This window comes from Capricornis sumatraensis, chromosome 13 (genome assembly GCF_032405125.1).
Source record: "Capricornis sumatraensis isolate serow.1 chromosome 13, serow.2, whole genome shotgun sequence".
Lineage (NCBI taxonomy): Eukaryota > Metazoa > Chordata > Mammalia > Artiodactyla > Bovidae > Capricornis > Capricornis sumatraensis.
This window is the reverse complement of record NC_091081.1, coordinates 90,465,072-90,486,931: the sequence shown is the minus strand read 5'-3', so window position 1 is coordinate 90,486,931 and position 21,860 is coordinate 90,465,072. Positions and strand designations below refer to the sequence as shown.

General features: G+C 53.1%; 1 protein-coding gene across 1 annotated transcript in view; it reads left to right on the top strand.

The window, feature by feature from the left end:
- The first annotated feature begins 947 nt into the window (after nt 1-947).
- Nucleotides 948-21,860, top strand: part of WDR27 (WD repeat domain 27) — a 65,788-nt gene continuing 44,875 nt past the window's right edge. Inside the window, 13 exon segments of the mRNA XM_068984983.1 lie at nt 948-1,136; nt 8,281-8,422; nt 9,974-10,075; nt 10,078-10,097; nt 10,389-10,502; nt 11,562-11,613; nt 12,132-12,202; nt 15,096-15,204; nt 16,296-16,389; nt 18,433-18,533; nt 19,326-19,393; nt 19,603-19,724; nt 19,826-19,908. Coding sequence (XP_068841084.1) covers nt 948-1,136; nt 8,281-8,422; nt 9,974-10,075; nt 10,078-10,097; nt 10,389-10,502; nt 11,562-11,613; nt 12,132-12,202; nt 15,096-15,204; nt 16,296-16,389; nt 18,433-18,533; nt 19,326-19,393; nt 19,603-19,724; nt 19,826-19,908 — 1,267 coding nt within the window.

Below are 21,860 nucleotides of genomic sequence, written 5' to 3'. Positions count from 1 at the left end.
CTGGGTTCTCTGAGTCCATCCGACCAGCCTGGTGCCGGGCGGTCAGGCCTGGGCTCTCCGAGTCCACACAACAGCCTGGTGCCGGGCGGTCAGGCCTGGGCTCTCCGAGTCCGCACGACAGCCTGGTGCCGGGCGGTCAGGCCTGGGCTCTCCGAGTCCGCACGACAGCCTGGTGCCGGGTGGTCAGGCCTGGGTTCACCGAGTCCACACGACCAGTCTGGTGCTGGGCGGTCAGGCCCTTGCTCTTGCCTTTGTTGGTGGTCGTGCCCCTGGGTTTCAGGTGCACTGGGAGGCTCTGATGGGCTGTGGGGCAGAGCGGAAGCAGGTAACCCAGAGCCGCTGCCTTGTGTGTAAGCTGGGGACAGGGTCTGAAGCTTTATTTCTGTCCGTGTCTCATTGATTTATGCTTCATAAGACACGGTCCGTGAACCAGTGGTCATGTTATCCAAGACAGTCAACCCAGATGACAGGATGGTGTAGGATAGTCGACTGGACCCCAGATGAGCAGCAGATGGCAACGTATTGTGCGGTTTTCCGCCGACCAGCATAGGAGGTGGCTTTGTATCCTCACTGGTGACAGCTGTCGACTCTGGCCGTGATCTGGAGGTGCGGCTCGGGGCTGGTGATCACCAGGCCTCTGCAAGGGTGGCATTCCCTCTGTCACCAGCGGGGGCTGCAGATGCCCCACGTCTCTGTGGGTCTGCTCAGTGGGAGCCCAGGCCTGCATGACTTGAAAGCCTGTGGGAGCAGTGAGCAGTCATGGCAGGGAACCTCTGGAGCGGGCAGGGCTTCTGGTTTCTCTTTCTCGAGGGAGAAGTGGAGAGATGAGTCAGGAGGTGTGACGTGCGTGTGTGATCGTACTGGTAATTGGGCATAAACAACAGACTGGTCTGTATTAAGCATCATGCCCATGGTCGTTCATATGTTCTTGGGGCTCCAGGTGGAAGATGGAAGAGCCACGAGAGGCTTTCTCCAGGAATGATGGCCGTGCGGGTGATAGCGTGGTGGAAAAGTTCCTGGTGGATTCCGTGAAGCCTGCATTCCACGTTCAGCTCGCCTGCAGTGGGCGGTGCTGTGCTTTCCCCTCAGATGGAAACGAGCTGTGCATATGGGACACCAAGGACCCTCCTCACCAGGTGTGAGTTACACGTGTGCCGTGTTCCGTCAGAGACTTGCCATCACTGCTCTGTCCCTCTGACGCTGCTGGCATGGTTTTGCCCTTTGTGGATTCAGCTGCCAGCTCTGGGAGGAAAATGCTAACAAAACGAAACATACTAAGGTTTGATTTTTAGGAATTAAACTGTCTGGAATCACTTTATTTAAAAACAATTTTAAATTAGTTATAATTTCTTCTTGAATAAGAGTATAAGTAAGGAAAAGTTCATCTTAACACTATCAAGACAAGTCGAACTTTTGGATTTTTAGATTTTTTAACATTTTTTAATTTTCTTAAATAAAAAAATGCCCATGGTCATTCATATGTTCTTGGGGCTCCAGTTCTTGAGCCACTTCCCTGGTGGCTCAGAGGGTAAGGAGTCTGCCTGCAGTGAGGGAGACCTGGGTTCGATCCCTGGGTTGGGAAGATCCCCTGGAGAAGGAAATGGCAACCCACTCCAGCATTCTTGCCTGGAGAATTCCATGGACAGAGGAGCCTGGCGGGCTACAGTCCATGGGGTCACAAAGACTGAGTGACTTCACTTCATTTTTTAATTTTTATTTTGCATATTTTTAATACTGCATTTAAGGGAGTTTATTGTGTTTGTTGCAGAGTTTTTAACATCAAACTGATAGAGCTGTAAAGACATCAGGTGCGTTTTGCTAATGTTTGAGCTTAATATAAGCGGCGGAGAAGGCGATGGCACCCTACTCCAGTACTCTTGCCTGGAAAATCACACGGATGGAGGAGCCTGGTGGGCTGCAGTCCATGGGGTCGCGAAGAGTTGGACACGACTGAGCGACTTCCCTTTCACTTTTCACTTTCATGCATTGGAGAAGGAAATGGCAACCCCCTCCAGTGTTCTTGCCTGGAGAATCCCAGGGACAGGGGAGCCTGTTGGGCTGCCGTCTATGGGGTCGCACAGAGTCGGACACGACTGAAGTGACTTAGCAGCAGCAGCAGCAGCAGTATAAGCGGGGTGATGCATTGCGCGTTCTTTTTTGCTGCTTTCTTTGATTCCCGAGTTCATGTTCCTGAGATTCAGCGAGTTCTTGTTCCTGAGATTCAGCGAGTTCCTGTTCCTGAGATTCAGCGAGTTCCTGTTCCTGAGATTCAGCGAGTTCCTGTTCCTGAGATTCAGCGAGTTCATGTTCCTGAGATTCCCGAGTTCTTGTTCCCGAGATTCCCGAGTTCATGTTCCTGAGATTCAGTGAGTTCCTGTTCCTGAGATTCAGCGAGTTCTTGTTCCCGAGATTCAGCGAGTTCCTGTTCCTGAGATTCAGCGAGTTCATGTTCCCGAGATTCAGCGAGTTCCTGTTCCTGAGATTCAGCGAGTTCTTGTTCCCGAGATTCAGCGAGTTCCAGTTCCTGAGATTCAGCGTGTTCCTGTTCCCGAGATTCAGCGAGTTCTTGTTCCTGAGATTCAGCGAGTTCCTGTTCCCGAGATTCAGCGAGTTCCTGTTCCTGAGATTCAGCGAGTTCTTGTTCCCGAGATTCAGCGAGTTCCTGTTCCTGAGATTCAGCGAGTTCTTGTTCCCGAGATTCAGTGAGTTCCTGTTCCTGAGATTCAGCGAGTTCCAGTTCCCGAGATTCCCGAGTTCCTGTCCCCGAGATTCACCCGTGCTCAGTCCCTTCTTGTGCAGCATTGTTTTGTGGCTAGACCACACTTTAGTGTTCTGCTGTTATTGGAGATTTGGTTTGCTTCCGTATTTGGTTTGCTTCCGTATTTGATTGCTACAAACATTTTTTTTATATATCTTTTGATACACATGTGTATACAATTTCTGAGTCTTCAGGAGAGCATATATTTAGTCTAAAAGTTAAGCCAGGATTTCTGAAGTGATTGTTCCGACCTGTTGTCCTTCACGTGGTGGGTGAGACTTCCAGCTGATCCACGTCCTCACCCCCAGTTTGCTGTTTTAGCTTTGTCCCTCCTTGTGGGTGTACTGGTATTTGATTGTGATTTGAAGTTCCCTGACGATTAGCGAGCTCTAACGCCTTTGAGCACGTCTACTATGGGTGTGCTCGTCTGGCCGTTCTCTTCTGTGACGTACGTGTTCAGTCTCTTGCCATTGTTCCCTACTCAGTCATGTGTTTTCTTGACTTGAGAGAGTTTTTTAGGTATTCTAAATATGAGCTTTATATTGCGTTGCATTTTCTAGAGTTTTACGTAAGTGGAATCAGGCAGTTCTAACTCTTTCCGTTGACTTCTTTCGCTCAGAGTAATTGTTCCGAGATTCATCCTCATCACTGCAAGTGTCCACAGCTTGTTCTTTTGTGTTATTGAGTAGGGTCCCACCCTGTGGATGCACTGTGATTGGTCTTTATCCATTCTCCTGCTGACGCACACTGAGGCTCTTCTTCTTGTCTGTTATAAAGGGAGTTGCTGTGAGCATCTGTGCGTCTTGTCTCACACGTGTCAGTTAGGTGTCCGTTGGGTCAGGTTGGTTGACGCTGTGTTCTCTCGGCTCTCTCTTTATGAGCACTTGTTCCTTCAGTCGCTGAGGCGTCCTGAAGCCCGTGACCAAGCGCGGGCTCCCTGCTTCTCTCCTGCCCGTCCTGCTCCGTGTGTCCTGAAGCGTCATGAGGCAGTAAGTGCTCGGCGTCTTGATCTTCTTGATGAAGTGATTCCATCACGCGGCGGGACGTGTGTTGTCCTGATTCCATCACGCGGCGGGACATGTGTTGTCCTGATTCCATCACGCGGCAGGCCATGCATTGTCCTGATTCCATCACACGGCGGGACGTGTTTTGCCTGATTCCATCACACGGCGGGACGTGTTTTGCCTGATTCCATCACGCGGCGGGACGTGTTTTGCCTGATTCCATCACTCGGCGGGACGTGTGTTGTCCTGATTCCATCACGCGGCAGGCCATGCATTGTCCTGATTCCATCACACGGCGGGACGTGTTTTGCCTGATTCCATCACGTGGCAGGACGTGTTTTGCCTGATTCCATCACGTGGCGGGACGTGTTTTGCCTGATTGCATCACGTGGCAGGACGTGTTTTGCCTGATTCCATCACGCGGCGGGACATGTTTTGCCTGATTCCATCACGTGGCGGGACGTGTTTTGCCTGATTCCATCACTCGGCGGGACGTGTGTTGTCCTGATTCCATCACGCGGCAGGCCATGCCTTGTCCTGATCCCATCACGCGGCGGGCCGTGCGCTGCCTGGCCCCATCGCGCGGCGGGCCGTGCGCTGTCCCTGCTGGCATTTCTTACTCTGCGATTCTCTTCTTTTTGGAGTCTACTTTGTACTTTTTTTTTTTTGGATTTTAAGGCTCTTATTTTTTAAGAGCAGTTTTAAGTTTGCCGCAAAATTGAGGGGAAAGTAGAGATTTCCTTTATCTCTTTGCCCCCAAACATGCATTTCCTCCGTCAGGCCAGCCCCTACATGGCACATCCGTTACAGTTGATGAGCCTGCATCGATGTTGTTTTTACCTGAAGCCCACAGTTTGCCTTAGAGTTGACGTGTGCGCTCTATGGGTTTGGACAGGTGTCCAGTGACATGATAGCATCACGCAGTGTGCTTCCCCTGCTGAAAGTCCCCTGGGCTCTGCCCGCCCCTTCCTCCCCCGACCCCCTCACCCTGGCAGCCACTGATCTCTCACCGTCTCCACAGTTTTGTCTTCTCCAGAATGCTGTGTGTTGGAATCATGCAGTGTGTAGCCTGTTCAGATTTACTTCTTTCACTAGTAATTTTCACTGAAGCTTTCTCCATGTCTTTCCTTGGCTTGATAGCTGATTTTTTTCCAGTGTGGAATTGTATTTTCTTGTCTGGATGGGCCAGAGTTTGTTTATTCATTCACCTACTGAAGTTGCTTTCAAGTTTTTGCAATTATGAATAAAGCTGTGGTAAACATCAATTTTTGAGCAGACATAAATTTTCAAAGTGAAGTGAAGTAAAAGTCACTCAGTCATGTCTGACTGTTTGTGACCCCACGGACTGTATAGTTCATGGATTCTCCAGGCCAGAGTACTGGAACAGGTAGCCTTCCCCTTCTCCAGCAGATCTTCCTGACCCAGGAATCGATCTGGGGTCTCCTGCATTGCAGGCAGATTCTTTACCAGCTGAGCTATGAGGGAAGCCCACTCCTTTGGAAAATGAGAAGGAGCAGGATTGCTGAGTTGTATGAGGAGTATGTTTCACTCTGTAAGAAAGTGGCCCTAGCAAAGGATGAGAGTTCCTCTTGCTCCACGTCCTTGTCGGCATTTGGAATTGTCTACTCTGGATTTTAGCCATTTTGACAAGTGTGCAGTAGTATCTTATTGCTGTTTAATCTGAACTTCCCTGGTGACTGCGTTTCATGCTTGCCACCTGCGTATCTTCTTTGGTGAGGTGTCTGTTAAGGTCCTTTGTGCATTTTTAATTGAGTGGTTTATTTTCTTGTGTCTTAAGAAGTCTTTGTATATTCTGGATAACAGTCCTTCATCAGATATGTCTTTTACAAATATTTTCTCCCAGCCTATGGTTTTTGTTTTTGTTCTCTTGATAGTGTCTTTCATGGAGCAGAAAATTTTAATGTTGAGGAAGTCCAGCTTATCAGTTCTTACCTTCATGGGTCATGTCTTTCATGCCTCATCTGAAAAGTCGTTGCCAAGCTCAAGGCATCTGGAGTTTGTCTGTGTTGCCTTTCGGAACTATATAGCTTTTCCCACCGTATTGCCTTTGTTTCTTTATGAGTGGTCTGCTGACTGTTTCTGGCTCTCTCTTCTCTCCCAGTGATCTGTTTGTCCTTTCTTTTCCAACGTCACACAGTCTTGATCAGTGGAGCTTTAGAATAAGCCTTGAACTCAGGTAGGTCAGTCCTCTGCCTGTGTTACAATATTATGTAAATATTATTTACAATATTATGTGACTGTTGTGTCTTTTGCCCCCGCCAAAATAAACTTCAGAGTCAGTTTGTTGATTTCATTTGGATTATACTGAATCTATAGATCAAGCTGGGAAGAACTGACATGTTAATAATCTTGAGTCTCCGTGTCTGTGAACATGGACTATCTCTCCTTTGATCTTATAATTTTCCAACCTTGTGTACGTGGAGTAACACCGCTTGGTCACGGTTATGATTCTTTTCATGAATGGTTTGGTTGGATTTGGTAATATTTTAAATGTTTGGTGAGGATTTTTGCATCTCTGTTCGTGAGGGAAACTGACTTGTGATTTTCTTCTCTCGTCATGACTGTGTGGCTTTGGTATCCAGGTAATGCTGACTTCAGAGAATGAGCAAGGAAGTGGTCCTTCTGTTTCTTCTGAAAAGAAGTGTTTCCTCTAATTTTTCTTCTGTTTTCTGAAAGATATCTGGTAGAGTTGGCAGCATGCCCCTCCCTCCCACCTTGGGAGGCTGTATTTCTTTTTTAAGCAGAAATTTGTTAAAATCCACCCATTGCTTTTTAAAGGGAAGAAGTGCAGAGTCAACCTCATGACTTTTGAGTCTGTTCTCAGAAGTACTTTGTAGCGGGATGGAATTCTTTGCTCATCTCTCATTAAGATTGTTCCGCTTACGCCCAGACAGTAATGCATTTAGTTGCACCATTTCTGTGCCCCAGCCCCATAAGCACCTTGCTTCTCAAGTGCTTGGTCAGGAGCATAGCTGTCTTCACTGGAGAGGCAGCCTTGATGCTGGAACCCTTCCTCTCAGCCTTCTTCTCTGGTCTGAATTCTTCGTCGCCTTCAATACTCTCTGATGTCTGAGAAAATGTTTGGTTTTTTTGGCAAAGTGTGTCTCTTTTATCTTGTCCTTCTCATGGGAAGATAGGTACGGATGAACCCAGCTGCCATGGGCGTAGGAGGGACTCTGCTGGGCCTCGCACCGGAGGCAGAGCTCCCGCAGCAGAAAGCATGCTGTCTGCATGAGGTTGGCGTGAGAGCACCGCTGCCTCCTGGGGCAATTGCGGCCGGTCCCCACGCTGCCCCGGTGTGGCCTCTCTTCCCTGTTCTGTTCACACCGACTCCCCACGCTGCCCCGGTGTGCCTCTCCTCCCTGTTCTGTTCACACCGACCCCCCACTCTCTCCGGTGTGGCCTCTCCTCCCTGTTCTGTTCACACCGACTCCCCACTCTCTCCGGTGTGGCCTCTCTTCCCTGTTCTGTTCACACCGACTCCCCACTCTCTCCGGTGTGGCCTCTCTTCCCTGTTCTGTTCACACCGACTCCCCACTCTCTCCGGTGTGGCCTCTCTTCCCTGTTCTGTTCACACCGACTCCCCACTCTCTCCGGTGTGGCCTCTCTTCCCTGTTCTATTCACACCGACTCCCCACGCTCCCCCGGTGTGCCTCTCCTCCCTGTTCTGTTCACACCGACTCCCCACGCTCCCCTGGTGTGTCTCTCTTCCTTGTTCTATTCACACCAACTCCCCACGCTCCCCCGGTGTGCCTCTCCTCCGTGCGCTGTGTTCACACAGGCTCTCAGCCTTACTGCTGACTGTCTCCTCCTGTCTTTCTTCCTCCCTTCAGGCCACGGGTCACCCTCCCTCCTCCTTGGCTCAGGCCTCCATTCTGTCTCCTCTGCCGTGTTTTGCTTCCTCTGTGCCCCACCCTGTCTCTCTTCTGAACCTTCAGGAATGTGTGCCCTGAAAAGCCAGCCCTGGCCGCGGCACGCTTCTGCGCGCACAGTGCTGGCCTGTGCTTTTCTGCAGCTCCGTCCTAGCTCCCGACGTGGTTGTCAGGCGTTACACGTGGGCTAGACCCCCTCCAGCTTCGTCCTCTTGCTTCGTTCATACCAGCTGTTCTGTAAACACGCTTTGCTTTCTCAGCTCCTCCCGCCGGATCCTTGCCACTGTCCTTACCCTTCAGTATTTAACACAGCTGTCACCCCTCTGGCATGGAGTAGGGATGCCACATGCATTGTTAATCAAGAGGGAAGAAACAGAAGGAAGAGGCAATCATTTGATTTGTGTGCCATTAGTGGTACCAAGTAACAGTGAAATACTTAACCCAAGAGAGTAATTTAATGGAACATGAACAGTAATTTTAGTAGATGGAAGTAGAGAGGAGTATATGAAATACATGTTTGAAGAACACAATCCATTTAATATCTTAGGGCTGAGGTTCATGCTACATTCTTTTTTATTAAAAATGTTTTCTATAATCTATCATCTCTTTTTTTCTTCCTCTCCAGCTGATGATCCTAAAAGGACACCGTCAGCCCATCACTGCCATGACATTTGGGAGCAGAGAGAGCCCGCTTCTGGTCTGCTCTGCGTCGCTAGACTGTGTCATGATGTGGGGCCTGGACGAGTGCAGGCGGGAAGAGCTTCAAGGTGGCGGGGCTTTAAGCACATTTGAAAAGCACGAAGGGAATGACTGCTTTAGATGCACTTGGTGACCAAGGTGTTTGGGGTCATTTTTGATGCCTTTAACCTTGAAACTTGGTGTCTAAGCTGGATGTTCTGTGTGGGAGGTAGACCGGGCCACTCAGAACTGCTGACCTTGGCTGACACCATAGGCTCATTAAGTTTCATCTTAAGACTGTCCGTTTCTGAAATTGGTGATTTTTGTGGAACTCTGAAAGCAGCTTGGCAAGTTGAAATATCCTTCCCTTACTGAGACAGTCGTGAATCTGCAGCTTAGTGTGGGAGACAGACTGGAACGTGTGAACCAGCAGACAGCTGTGGGCAGTGAGTAGGGAAGGGAACCTCAGTGCGGGCAGGGAGTGCGGCAGGACCCGCTCAGTGCTGCGGGTTCTGCAAGGGCGGGCTTTGGGCCGGAGGACGAGGGTCACGGCAGGAGCCGCTGCTTGAAGAGCTGAGAACCAGCCCGTGTGGTTGGAGCTCAGTGGCGTTAGGAGAGTTTTATCGGGTGAAGTCAGAGAGTCGGGTGGGTCACAGAACTAGAGCAAATATTTGAAAAATTTGTATGGAAACATGAGAGATACAGAGAAAACCCTGAGAAATACAGATGGAGCTGGAGGAATCGGGCTCCCTGACTTCAGACCACACTGCAGAGCTAGTCTTCCAAGCAGCATGGCGCTAGCGCTGAAGCGGATGCCGCGCTCAGTGGAATGAACGGGGGGCTGGCTTATTTGTTTTGCTTACTGGCATCTAAACGCCCCCTGCCTGCCCACCCTGTAAGATTTCCTTGGAGGCGGGGTTTCTCTGTCTCGTTCCTGGGTGTGTCCTAGGCCTGAGGGTGCCTGACGAGCACTTGCTGAGCACGTTGTGGCAGGTCCGTGTGGTGGCCCCCAGGACGGAACCGCAGCGGGGTGGGTGCACATTCTCCTTCCTGTGGGCTCTCGTCTTGACAGGCGGCTTCAGCCTCTGCCCAGACCGTGGTGGGCACGGAGCCTTTGCTGCCTGGTGGCAGGCTGGCCCAGTGACCTCACTCGAAGGTGAGGCCGCAGGCTGCCTTGCAGCATCACTGTGGGGCTTGCAGTCCGGCCTGACACCTCCTCCTCCTGGCGGTGGAGAGGCTCTGGACTGGAACTGAGGCTCAGGTGGGCACAGCTTCCCTTCTGCCTGCTTGACACAGGCCACGGCTGGTCAGTGGCTGGGTCTGGAGCCCGGGTGGCACAGGGAGGAGGGAGGGTTGGGACCCATGACTCGCCCAGGGTGTGTGCGTGGGCGGTTCCCCAAGACACATTCTCCTTCCTGACGTGCAGTCCCTTTCTGTGGCCAGTCCCTGGGTCCCATGTATTTCCAGAAGAACTTTCCAATGGTTTAATTCTCTTGGAGAGCCAAAACCGGACCGAAGCTCATGCTCTTCTCTACATAGTCCTAGAGCAGAGGGTTTTGCTGTCAACGTGTCCCAGAGGTCACTGCGGGTGTTGCTGAGTGGCCTCGACAGGCCGATGCTGATGACCGAACTCCCTGCAGGGCGACTTCCGCGGGGGACCGCTCTCGGCACCCTCTTGGGAAGGGTGCTGTGTCTGAGGCTTAGCCCCGATGACCGAGTGGTGGCGGTGTGTGTGAAGAACAAATGCTCATGCTGGACCTTGAGGTGAGATCCCCTGGGCCACGGGCCCCAGACGTGGGCCCCTGCCACCTCTTCTCGGCAGAGCATCTCACTGGGCCTGCTTCTGTGAGGGTGTTGGCCCGGGACTGCCCGGGACTGCCCAGGACTCGCTGTTGGCTGGGCGTCTGAGTTTTACCTTCCAGGTTTATACACAGGAAGTTTCGCATCTGGGCGAGGGGATTATGTAGAAACTGTTTTCTGTGAGCTTAATATAACTTATTAATAACAATAATGACCAGAACAGTCAGTGCCTGGCCTTTCTTCACCAATCCCCAGAGCCGGTCCCCGCTGGCTGAGCTGGATGGCCACCACGGCCCAGTGACTGCGGCTGAGTTTTGTGCTTGGCAATCACACATCCTCATCTCGGCGTCCGAGGACAGAAGCTTCAAGGTATGGGGTGGGCGTCAGAGCGTTGGGGCGTGCGAATGCTTTGCGCTGTGTTCTGGTTCCCGGCCACTGCCAAACGTGAAATGTCCGAGGGACCATTGCCCTCAACCTGAGTCTGATGTTTTGGCTTGTCACCAGGCGAGTGTGGGGAGCCAGGGCCCACAGCACCATCTGCTGACTCCAGGGGGCAGAGTCTGGTGCAGGACCCTCCTCCTGGAACTGGGGCCTTGCAGGGACTGGCGCCTTAACTCACCTGCATGGTGTTCCCTGGGGCCGCTTTCCAATAGCAGAAGATTCAGTCAGAGCTCAACTGGGCTTGAGAGGAGAGTAGCTGAAAATGCAACCTCAGGCCCCACCCACCTCGCAGTCAGTCCATCACGGCCATTACCTGGCTGAGACGTGAGGATGTCGCATGTTGTAACTGAAGGAAGTGGAGGGTAGGTAGCAGGCGTCTGCAGACCGGGAGAGGAGGGAGACTGTAAATCCTTCCCTCATCGCCTTGAAGTTCCTGCCACCGACTTGACAAAGGTTCCCTCCCCGCTCTGAGGCACAGTCGGGGCTGGAATGCCACCTCCCCACTCAGCAGGGGGACCCCGGCTCCCCGCTCAGCAGGGGGGCCCCGGCTCCCCGCTGGGGAGGGCTGGCTGTGCTGAGCCTCGCTTCTCCGTGGGGTGAGGCGCTGGCGTCCTCGCCTGCAGGGTGTGTGAGGGTTGGAGCTGCTGTTTGCAGAAGAGGAGTGTGAGCCCGTCTCTGCATAACTGGTCCTTTCCAGTCTTCCCACCTCGTCTCGAGATATTGCTGAAGTGCTGGAAATGTTCCCAACCTTGTCTTGTCTGCATCTCCCAAGCTCATGGGCTGATGCTTCTGGAAGTGTCTATTTCCTGTATGATTCTGATGCCTTCTATTGTGTTTCTATAGTTTTGTTACCTATGTCCTTATTATTTTCTGCTTTAGATAACCATTTGCGTAAATTAATTGGTGGCTGGGTAGAATATTTGTTCAAGCTGTAGCAACAATGGCAATGATTGTGCTTCTTCTAAAGAAATGTGTGTCTATCCAAAGGTTTGGGACCATCGTATGGGATCACTGATATACAGCTCATCAGTGTTCACAGGTAACCTGGGACGTGATTCCTGTGTGTAGGCTGTGCGCACAGCTCATCCTAGTTCTCATGTTAATCTTTAAGCCAGAGCTGCACCGTCCGTCGGGTCTCAGCGTCACTCGTGGAGGGGTTTCCTCCTCATCTACTGTCTATCCACATGTTGAAAGAAGTCACATAACAGTTAGTCCTTCTGAAACTCTTAACTTAAAATTAAGCATATGCTTGGAGTCAGAGCCTCTTGTGTCTCAGAAAATTGGGAGATCATGTTGGTGGCCCTAAGGAGGGTGCTGTCTGCCTCCGCTGTCACCTGGAAGCAAGGCCCAGCGCTGCGGCCTCTGCCGACAGAGCCAGTGGACGCGGCTAGGGGTGAGGGGCCGGCCTGGGTGGGCCGTGTACTGCTCCTGAGCCCTTTTGGGTGGCCGTGCGCTTTCCTGGTGCCAGTGACCCCAGAGTGTGATCACATGGGTGGGCTTGGTGCTGAGCAGGACCGGCAGGCGTCCAAGCTAAGGGCCCTGTGCTCCCTCCCGCAGCCGCACCCCTCCTGAGTCTCCTCGTGGACCCGCGGAGTCAGCAGCTGGTGGCTGGCTGCACCGACGGCCAGGTGAGAGCCACTGTGCAACTCCAGCTTTCAGACGTTATTGTGACGGGTGAACATGTGCGCAGAGGCGTCTGTTTCAAGGCTGCTTTTATCTGTGGCTGAGGCCAGACCTGCTGGTGTCTGGTGGCCTGCCTGCAGCAAGCGTGACCTTCTGTAAAGGCCAGTACAGCGCTTCCTGCCAGCTTCATACCTTTCGAGAGGCTTGAAGGTATTTGGTCTTTTTTAAAACTTAGTTTTTAGGTGAGCAATTGAAATTTGCTTTGCAAGCTATGGATACCGTTTTCTTTTTAAAAGTGGCTGTTGGACTTCCCTGGTGGCGCAGTGGTAAAGAGTCTGCCTGCCAGTGCAGGGGACGTGGGTTTGACCCCTGACCTGGGAAGATCCCACAGGCCACGGAGCGACTAAGCCTGAGAGTCACAGCTGCTGAGCCTGTGCGCTAGAGCTCGGGATTGGCAAGTGCTGGGCCCGCGGGGGTAGCTGCTGAGCCTGTGCGCCCTTGAGACTGTGCTTCAGAACAGAAGCTGCTGCAGTGAGGACCCCACGCACCACAGCTGGAGAGCAGCCCCTGTTCCCTGCAGCTGGAGAAAAGCCACGCGGCACTGAAAGCCCAGCGCGGCCACAGCAGATGGTGTGCAAAGAGAGAGGATGCTGGCGTGACTCAGGGGGCACTGTGCGGGGCCCTCCCCCAGCCTTCCGTGGGTTATGGCGTGACTCGGGGGGCCTCCCGCCCGTGTGCCTCTGCAGATGACGTGTAGAGAGAGAGGATGCTGGCGCGACTCGGGGGGGGGGCGCTGTGCGGGGCCCTCCCCTAGCCTTCCGTGGGTGCTGGCGTGACTCGGGGGGCCTCCCGCCCGTGTGCCTCTGCTTTCGCCCTGAGTTCTACTGGTGCTCCATCCCCAGATGTGGGGTCTCTCCCCCAGGAACGTGTTACCATGACCCCAGCAGGGTCCTGCCTTGACCTGGTCTGGCACCGTCTGCCTGGAGGCGGGTAGGGGCTCAGCCCATGAGCTCGCATCCTCTCCACCCTGCGCAGTCCCAGGGAGCGGGTCTCTAGGTCACCCACCTCTTCCATCTGACCTAGCTGCAAGTTGGAGGTTCCCACGACCCCTTCCTCCCTCGATCTGTTAACACAGGTGAGCAGCCAGATGAAGAGCTGTAGGGGTGAGGTCGGGAGAGCCTCAGCCCAGCAGCTTCTGTTCTCAGGACGTGAGAGGGGGCTCTGTTCCCCAGGGAGGTGTTTTCCCCTGCCTGGAGCTCATATCGGGTATTTCCATGGAGGCCTCGTCGCTCAGGCTCGGCTGATTTGAGCCTGGAGCTCATATCGGTTATTTTTATAGAGGCCTCCTCACTCAGGCTCCGCTGATGTGATCCTGGAGCTCATATCGGGTATTTTTATAGAGGCCTCATCGCTCAGGCTCCACTGATTTGATCCTGGAGCTTATTTTGGGTATTTCTATGGAGGCCTCCTCGCTCAGGCTCCGCTGATTTGATCCTGGAGCTCATTTCGGGTATTTCTATGGAGGCCTCATCGCTCAGGCTCCACTGATTTGATCCTGGAGCTCATTTCGGGTATTTCTATGGAGGCCTCGTCGCTCAGGCTCCGCTGATTTGATTCTTGGCTGTGGAAGCCCATCTAGGCCCCCTCTCCAGCTGTCAGGGGTTGTTTCCCTGGCAACCAGCCCCCATCCTTAAGCAAACTGAGGGCTTTCCAAAGGTCACGTCATCAACCTAACAGCGGTACCGTGGTCCCTGCGTGATCAGGAAACCCCCAGGGTTTTAGGAGCTCTGCGCCTGGGCCGGGCCGGGTCCCAGACCAGATGTCTCTTCTTGTTACGTTACTGCATCAGCTGAGGTAGTTGCTTCCTTTTTGGCAAAGCTGACCGCTAAAGGGAAAGGCAAAATTAGCCCAGATGGTGGTGGTCAGGGTCCCTCACCCCACGTGTCGTAAACAGTGATTATTTAACAGCCAGGCTCACTTGCAGCACCGTGCATGCATGTCACCAAGTACCTGCTCGGCCGTGGGCCACTTCTGTCATGCAAGCACGTGTAAGCTCCGTCTGGAAAGCCCTTGACGCTGAGTTATGGCCGCCGCACCAGCCCAGAGAGAACAAACGAGTTTACAGTTCCTGTGACGCCTTGAGGATTCTTCCAGAGAGCTCGCACCTTGCCTGCCCTGGGCTGAGTGAACAGTGAGATACAGCAGGACAGCCGCCATCGCCTGTCTGAGCTGTCTGCAGGGCCGTGTCGGCTGAGCTCGCAGCGCGGTGTCTGGAGGGGCCGGGCGAGCAGTGCTGGGCGCAGGAGCACGCCTGCTCTCGGTCCATGCTGCGCGTGAGACGTGTGGCCTCAGGGTCACGCCGCCCACTTCTGGGCCCTTAGGAGGGTGCCTCCCAGCTCAGGGGATGGGGAGGATATTAGCGCTCAGAAAGGAAGAGCTAGGGGCCTCTGAAGGGCCATCTCTCGTCCTGTCGGCTCCCTGCTCGCTCTTCTCACTGACTGACTGCTCTTCATGGTGATATCTGGCGAGAGTCCCATGTCTAGACGTGTTTCCGCGTGTCTAGACGTGTTCCAGCCTGCCTAGACCTGTCCTGTGCATCGAGACGTGTTCTCGCGTGTCTAGACGTGTTCCTGCCTGTCTAGACGTGTTTCCGCGTGTCTAGATGTGTTCCTGCTTGTCTAGACCTGTCCTGTGCACCGAGACGTGTTCTCGCATGTCTAGACGTGTTTCTGCGTGTCTAGACGTGTTCCAGCCTGGCTAGGCCTGTCCTGTGCATCGAGACGTGTTCTCGCGTGTCTAGACGTGTTCCTGCCTGCCTAGACCTGTCCTGTGCATCGAGACGTGTTCTCGCGTGTCTAGGCGTGTTCCAGCCTGGCTAGGCGTATTTTGGTCTTCCAGCTCTGGATCTTCAGTTTGGTCGAAGGGCACCGTTACCGCTGTGTGACGCCCGTTGACCTGAGGAGAAAGAGAGAGAGTTTCTCCACTAGGAGGGCGGAGTCCGAGCCAGGTACGTGGCCGGTGATGCCCTGCAGACCCTGCCTGGAGGTCATGGCCCCCATGGACGGGTGGGGGAGGGGAAGCTGGGGACCTGGAACCAGGCAGGGCGTGGGGATCACATGGGGCGGGGGCGGTGGGGGCTTGTCTTGCTGCCTGGAGGGTTCCTGGCCCTCCCCCACCCAGCACTTGCTGGCTTCCAGGGGTGGTATCACAGCAGGGCCACCCAGGAGTCCGGGGCTTCTCAGCTGAGTCTGCTTGGCTGGCCCGGCCCCTCCTTCTGCTTGTCACCCTCCACCCGTCCCCGTGGTCAGGTGCTTGGATATCTGCCGCCACCCCAGGAGGAGCCGACGTTCTTACTGTTCTCACCGTTTAACTGGGCTGCAGGCTATCACGGGCACCCATCCGTGCACCCATCCGTGCACTTCCTTGTTGCACCAGGCGTGTCTCTGCTTTGCTCTCCTTCATGCATGCCATTGCTGTGTTCTTTCTGTTGGCGTGTGGGGCACTTACAACGTGTATCTTAGTAAATGGCTTTAAGCCATTTCTTCTTAAAGTGGGTCAGAAACCGCCCTTATCTGGTGGATCTCAGGCTCCCCCTGGTGGCTCAGATGATGAAGAATCTGCCTGCAAGGCAGGAGACCCGGGTTCGATTTCTGGGTTGGGAAGATCCCCTGGAGAAGGGAATGGCAGCCCACTCCAGTATTCTTGCCTGGAGAACCCCATGGACAGAGGAGCCTGGTGGGCTGCAGTCCACGGGGTCGAGCACAGTCAGACACGACTGAGCGGGCAGCACGCACGGCGGATCTTGAGCCCGCCTTCGGAACCCGCAGTTAGTTTTGAGCCGTTTCCTCCCGCCCCCTTTCTGCGGGTCTGTCCTTGGAACTCCGTCTCCCTCCCTTGCAGGCTCATGACACAGGGTCTGAGCTGTATTTCCAGCTCTGTGCTTTATAATGTCCAAGACCAAGGGTTCTTCTTGATCTGTGGTCTGAGTTACTCCAGCCACACGCCTCTCCCACCGTGCCCCATGGGGTCAGCTGTTAGCCTTCACCACGACCAGTCATTTTATCGTCGCATCTCAGATTGTCAGTAATTCTGTCATAGAAGGTGGTCAGCCTCCGTCCACGAAGGCCCCAGAAACAGAAGAGACTGAGGTGGCCCTTCCTGTCCTGAGCCTGGCAGCCTGCGACTGTGGATTGTGAGTACTGTGAGTTCCGCCAGGCCCTTACGGAGAAAGCCTCCTAGATTAGGTTCATTTTTTTCTAGAACAATTAAAATGAAACCAAACTATTTTTGTCTGTATGAGTAATAATAACTGTAAGTGTTCTTAGAGTTGCATATTTTAAGCCTTAAGGTTGATAATCTTGATCAGTTATTTTTAAGTCTATTTAATAAAGGAAATGAGATTACTTTAATTTACTTCACCCATTGAGGCTGATCTTGATTTCTGTAATAGGGGAAAGGGTGACATTATCGTCACTCATCCTAAACTTCTGCCATCTGTGCCATATTTCATACCTTTCGATTTGACCCCAAATGAGTTTTAGTTATTTCTTGTTTTATAGAAATATTTTAAATATTTGGCAACATCAGGGAGCCACTGTTTTACTCTGACTAAGCAAATACATCATGATTTCATTCCCCTTGGCTCCACAGACTGCGGAGAGCTCTGGTGATGACCGAGACCTGTCTTGGGTCCCACTGGGGTGGGGGCCCTGAGGAGGCGGCTGGCGCAGTTGCAGCCCTGCTGTGCTCACCCATCAGGCAGCCGTGTCTGCACAGGGCCCCTGCCTGGCCTGGACTTGAGCTGACTAGGGAGTCTGAGGCCTTGGGTCCCCACCTTTGCTCAGGAAGAGTGACCCTATTTCTGCCCAGGCTCACATGGTCTCCCTGGGGCTGGTGTTGGAGGCTGAGGACCCATGAGCAGCCCAGGCAGTGGGGGCTGTTGGAGGCCCGCTGGCCGAGGTGTGCGTGGGAGGGAGGTGCCTGGAGAAGCTGCTCTGAGTCCAGGTCTGCGAAGCCAGGGGAGGCTGGCCAGTCAGTTTACAGCCTGGGTCTCGTCTGTAAATCGGAAAACAGAGACGCAGCGGCAGATCCGTCCGCCCCGGCCCGGACGCCGCTGTCGGTCAGCCTCTACCTTGTCAGCTCTGCTCGTCAGCGTCTTCAGGCACAGCCGTGGCGCAGGTGTGGGGCTCTGGCAGGGATGCCCACCTGTGCGGGGGTCTCGCGGAGGCCGCAGGTGCCTCCCTCTGGTGACCTTAGAGGACAGTTGAGTCGGGCCCAGCTTGTGGCCCTCTGAGTTCTACCTTCCCTGGACGGTGAAAGGTTGTTGCTGAACGAAAAGACACCAGGATTCTTGGCCTCCGGAGGAGAAGAATTCAATCCGGGGCCAGAGATGAGGCTTGATCGCTCAGAGCTTTTGTGTAATAAAGTTTTATTAAAGTATGAAGGAGATAGAGAAAGCTTCTGACACAGGCATCAGAAGGGGGCAGAAAGTGCCCGACTGCTAGTCTTCAGCCGGATGTTGTATAGTCACCAGCAGTCTGTCAATGAAAGAAAGGAATATGTTAAAACTCAGAAGGGCACCAGGCCCCTCACCCATAAGATGCATTTTGGGATAATCTTGGCACCAGATGATTCATCCCGGGCCATAAAACAATTGACTTGAATCTTGGAGAAGGGCAGATCACCATACAAATAGTTTCGTTTACATAGATTCAGTTCAGTTCAGTCGCTCAGTCCTGTCCGACTCTTTGCGACCCCGTGAACAATATCTGAGTATGACATACTGGTTTGTCAAGCAGGTTCTGAGCCATTGGGCGGAACCGACTTGAAGACATAGTCTGGGGCAAATGCATAGTACATTACATAGCTTAAGACAAACATGTCCATAAGAAAAATGCGTTGGTTATCTCAAGGTCTGAGAATAGTCACCTTCAGGTGGGGCCGGGTGGCATTATGGCAGCACAGTGTCTTAAGGGAAAAACCTCCTTTAACTTGGAAGAGAGAAGGAGGAGCTGCAGCCAGCTTGTTTCCTCCTTCCGCTTAAGAGAGAGAACAATGTCTCACACTTGCAGCCTGTTTCCTCTGTCTGGAGACTCCTGGCCTTCCTGCCTGTTACCCTCTCAACGGTAGGGCCTCGGAGAGCAGGGGGCCCTGAGGTTCCCTGAGGCGGGTCCCTGCCGCCCTGGCTGAGGGGGGACAGTCAGCACACGCTTTTCTCTCTTCCTTTTGAAATCAGCCTCTCTGAGACTGCCCGCTGCTTGTGGATTGGAAGCTCTGCCGGTTTGCTCATATTTAACTTGGCAAGCTTTGAACTGGAGGCCGTTTTACATTACAAGGGTAAGATCTACCTTCAGAGAATCTTTGATACAGACAGCATGTAACTTGAACGTTTTCCTTTGTCTGACGTTCGGAGGGTCACGGTGGGTGCCCGTCACTGACCCCCAGGGACCGGGCTCCCGGGTCACCTGCAGCACGCTGGCTGTCCTGGAGCCCCCCAGCCCCTCCTGCAGCCCGTCACCCCTGGTCCTCTGTCTCCTCCTCCTCCTGGGGCCCAGCCACGTCCGGGACCTGAAGTGGGCCCTGTGTCCTCGCCACAGCCTTGCTGCGGCGCCTGGTCACCATCATAGCTGTAGGGCTGAGTGACAGACTCCTCACCCATCCTGGCCTCCACACACCTGCAGGCTCGGTCCCCACTGGGCCCTGAGCTGCGGGGACATGACGGACTGCTGCCTGCTGCCCCGTGTGCACATGGCCTGGCCCGCGCCATGCTCCCCGAGGGCTCTGACACCCTGGTCCGGGCCCTCCTCCTGGGGAGCCACCTCCCTGTCGTCTGTCTGCGCACGTGGCCTCCGCTGGCCCCGGCACCTGTACCTGCCTCCTCCCGGTTGGTTTTCTGTCCGTTGAGGTCGCATGCCACGTGCCCGGCCTGGCTCGGTGTCCTCAGGGGGACGCCGTGCCCACCGCACTCTCGCAGCAGCGTGTGGAGCTTGGTCTGCGGGCTCGCGCGGGGGCGGCTCTGCAGGGGCAGTGGGCTGTGCGCTCTGTACTCACGGCCCGGGCCCCAGCCTGTGTGCAGGCGGCACCTCATGGCCTTATGTGTGGCCTGTTTTCTCTTTGCCTGGAATGAAGACTTCCGGAGCCTCAGCATTCAGGTTGCTGGATCGTGCGCCGTGGCGAGCAGAACCGGCAGTGATGAGGTGAGTCGTGAGCCATGCCCTGAACGAGGCCGCAGCGCTGCGCCCTCCCGCTGTGGTTTATCTTCCCTTCTTCTGACATGCTCTCCTGGCTGCTCACCGTGTGAGGCTGTGTGTGAAGGTTCAGGGGTCACACACATGTGCACAGGGCACCCATTAGCACAACTAAAGTGCCCACAACCACGACCGATTCTCTGGACCCGTCTGTGCAGGCCCTCTGTTTGCTCACGTCCATGTTCGGGAACGAGACCGCGCTGGTGGAGGTGGACCCTGCCGCTCTGCTGAGGTCCCAGCAGCGCCCCCGCCGGGGGTCGGACCTGTCGGTGCTGCCCAGGTGCGGAGTCGTGCGAAACTGTCTTTAAGATGCTCATCTCCCTGAAACAGCTCCATCAGGCAAGTTTGCTCTCACAGACCAGGGCTGTGTTTTAATTTCAGCTCCTGTGTCTCACCGACCTCTCCGCTGTACTTGGGACTTGTTAAGGAAAAAAGAACCAAGCCGGCTGCTCAGAAGCACTCTGGTGCGTATAACGTCGTCTGAAACGCAGAGTGGAGGGCGGCTCCGCGTCTGAGTCGCGTTCGTTTGTTCAGCTTCCCTCTGTCGCTCTGCGGGTTCGCGTTCATCGAGGTGAAAGCTCGTGCTTGCCTCTTCCTTTGCGCCTCCCTTTCTCTGCCTCTCCCGTGTTCTGACACAGTTTTTGTGGCGGGGAATGTGTTGGGCGTTTCTTCATGACTTGGGTGTAACTCATAGGAATTCAAAACATGAGAAATACTGGCAGTGGTTTCTCTGGGTTGATTTCCTTTATGTTGACTAGTTTAATCTCTTTGAAGTCCGAGGGACTCTCAAGAGTCTTCTCCAGCACCACAGTTCAAAAGCATCAGTTCTTTGGCACTCAGCTTTCTTTACAGTCCAACTTGCAAATCCATACATGACCACTAGAAAAACCATAACTTTGACTAGGCAGACCTTTGTTGGCAAAGTAATGTCTCTGCTTTTTAATATGCTGTCTAGGTTGGTCATAGCTTTTGTTCCAAGGAGCAGGCACCTTATAATTTCATGGCTGCAGTCACCATCTGCAGTGATTTTGGAGCCCAAGAAAACAAAGTCTGCCACTGTGCTATTCAGTAAATGCTGGTGTTTACCTATTTGAGGGGCTTCCCTGGCGGCTTAGATGGTAAAGAGTCCACCTGCAATGCAGGTGACCCGGGTTCAATTCCTGGGTCAGGAAGATCCCCTGGAGAAGGGAATGGCTACCCACTCCAGTGTTCTTGTCTGGAGAGTTCCATGGACAGAGGAGCCTGGTGGGCTACAGTCCATGGGGTCACAAAGAGTCGGACACGCCTGAGCGACTGACACTTTCCCTTCTTATCTATTTTATATTTGGCAGTGTGCATCTCTTCACTTACTTCTTGTGCATACTTTTTACTGTAGTAAAATATAAATTACACAAAATTTACCATCTTAATCATACTTGTGTCTACAGTTCAGTGGCAGTAAGCAACTCTATAACTTTGGGCAACATAAAAAGTCTTTTTGAATCATTTTCTTCAATAATACCCCCAATAATGTTATGTTATGTATAGATTTCCTTTAACATTTTTTGGGAAAACTTGTGGATTAACAAATATTAATTAAAATTCCTAAGAGTTGGAATAATACTAGGTTGTTCAGAGAGTATTCCAGAATCCTAACTATGTTCTCACTGGAAGCAGATTCCTTGCAGGGTGAGCTCTGTTACCAGCAGTGCCGCCCCTTACACCTGAGGCCAGCTTGTTTTGTCAGCCGCACGGAGGACCGCGTTCCGCAGTGTGAGCTGATAGCAGATCTCTGTGTGGAGACCTGCTGTGAAGCGAGACCTGGGCTTATCTTTCTTTTTTTAACCGAATTCATTACAGTTTGTTCTTAGACATGTTTTACTTAGATCGCCCCTTAAAATGGAATTTAAGAGTTTTATTTTATTATTTTAAATTTATTTTTAGTTGAAGCATCAGTTGATTTATGATGTGCCAACCCCTGCCATGCAGCAGGGTGACTCAGTTTCACACAGATACGCATATATGTTTCTTTAGCAGAATATTCTTTTCTATTACGGTTTATCCCAGGAGACTGGGTCTGGTTGTTCCTTGTGAGGTACAGTAGGGCCTTGCTGTTTATCCGTTCTAAATGTCCCGTGAGTGTGTGTGCGACTCACTCAGCTGCGTCCGGGTCTTTGCTGTCACATGGATTGCAGCCCACCAGGCTCCTCTGTTCGTGGAATTCTCCAGGCAAGAATACCACAGTGGGTTGTCATTCCCTTCTTCAGGGAACCTTTCCAACTTCGGGATCAAACCCAAGTCTCCTGAATTACAGACAGTATCTTTCCTGTTTAAATAGATCTAAGGGTCTAGATCTGATAGACAGAGTGCCTGATGAGCTATGGATGGAGGTTCGTGACATTGTACAGGAGACAGGAATCAAGACCATCCCCATGGA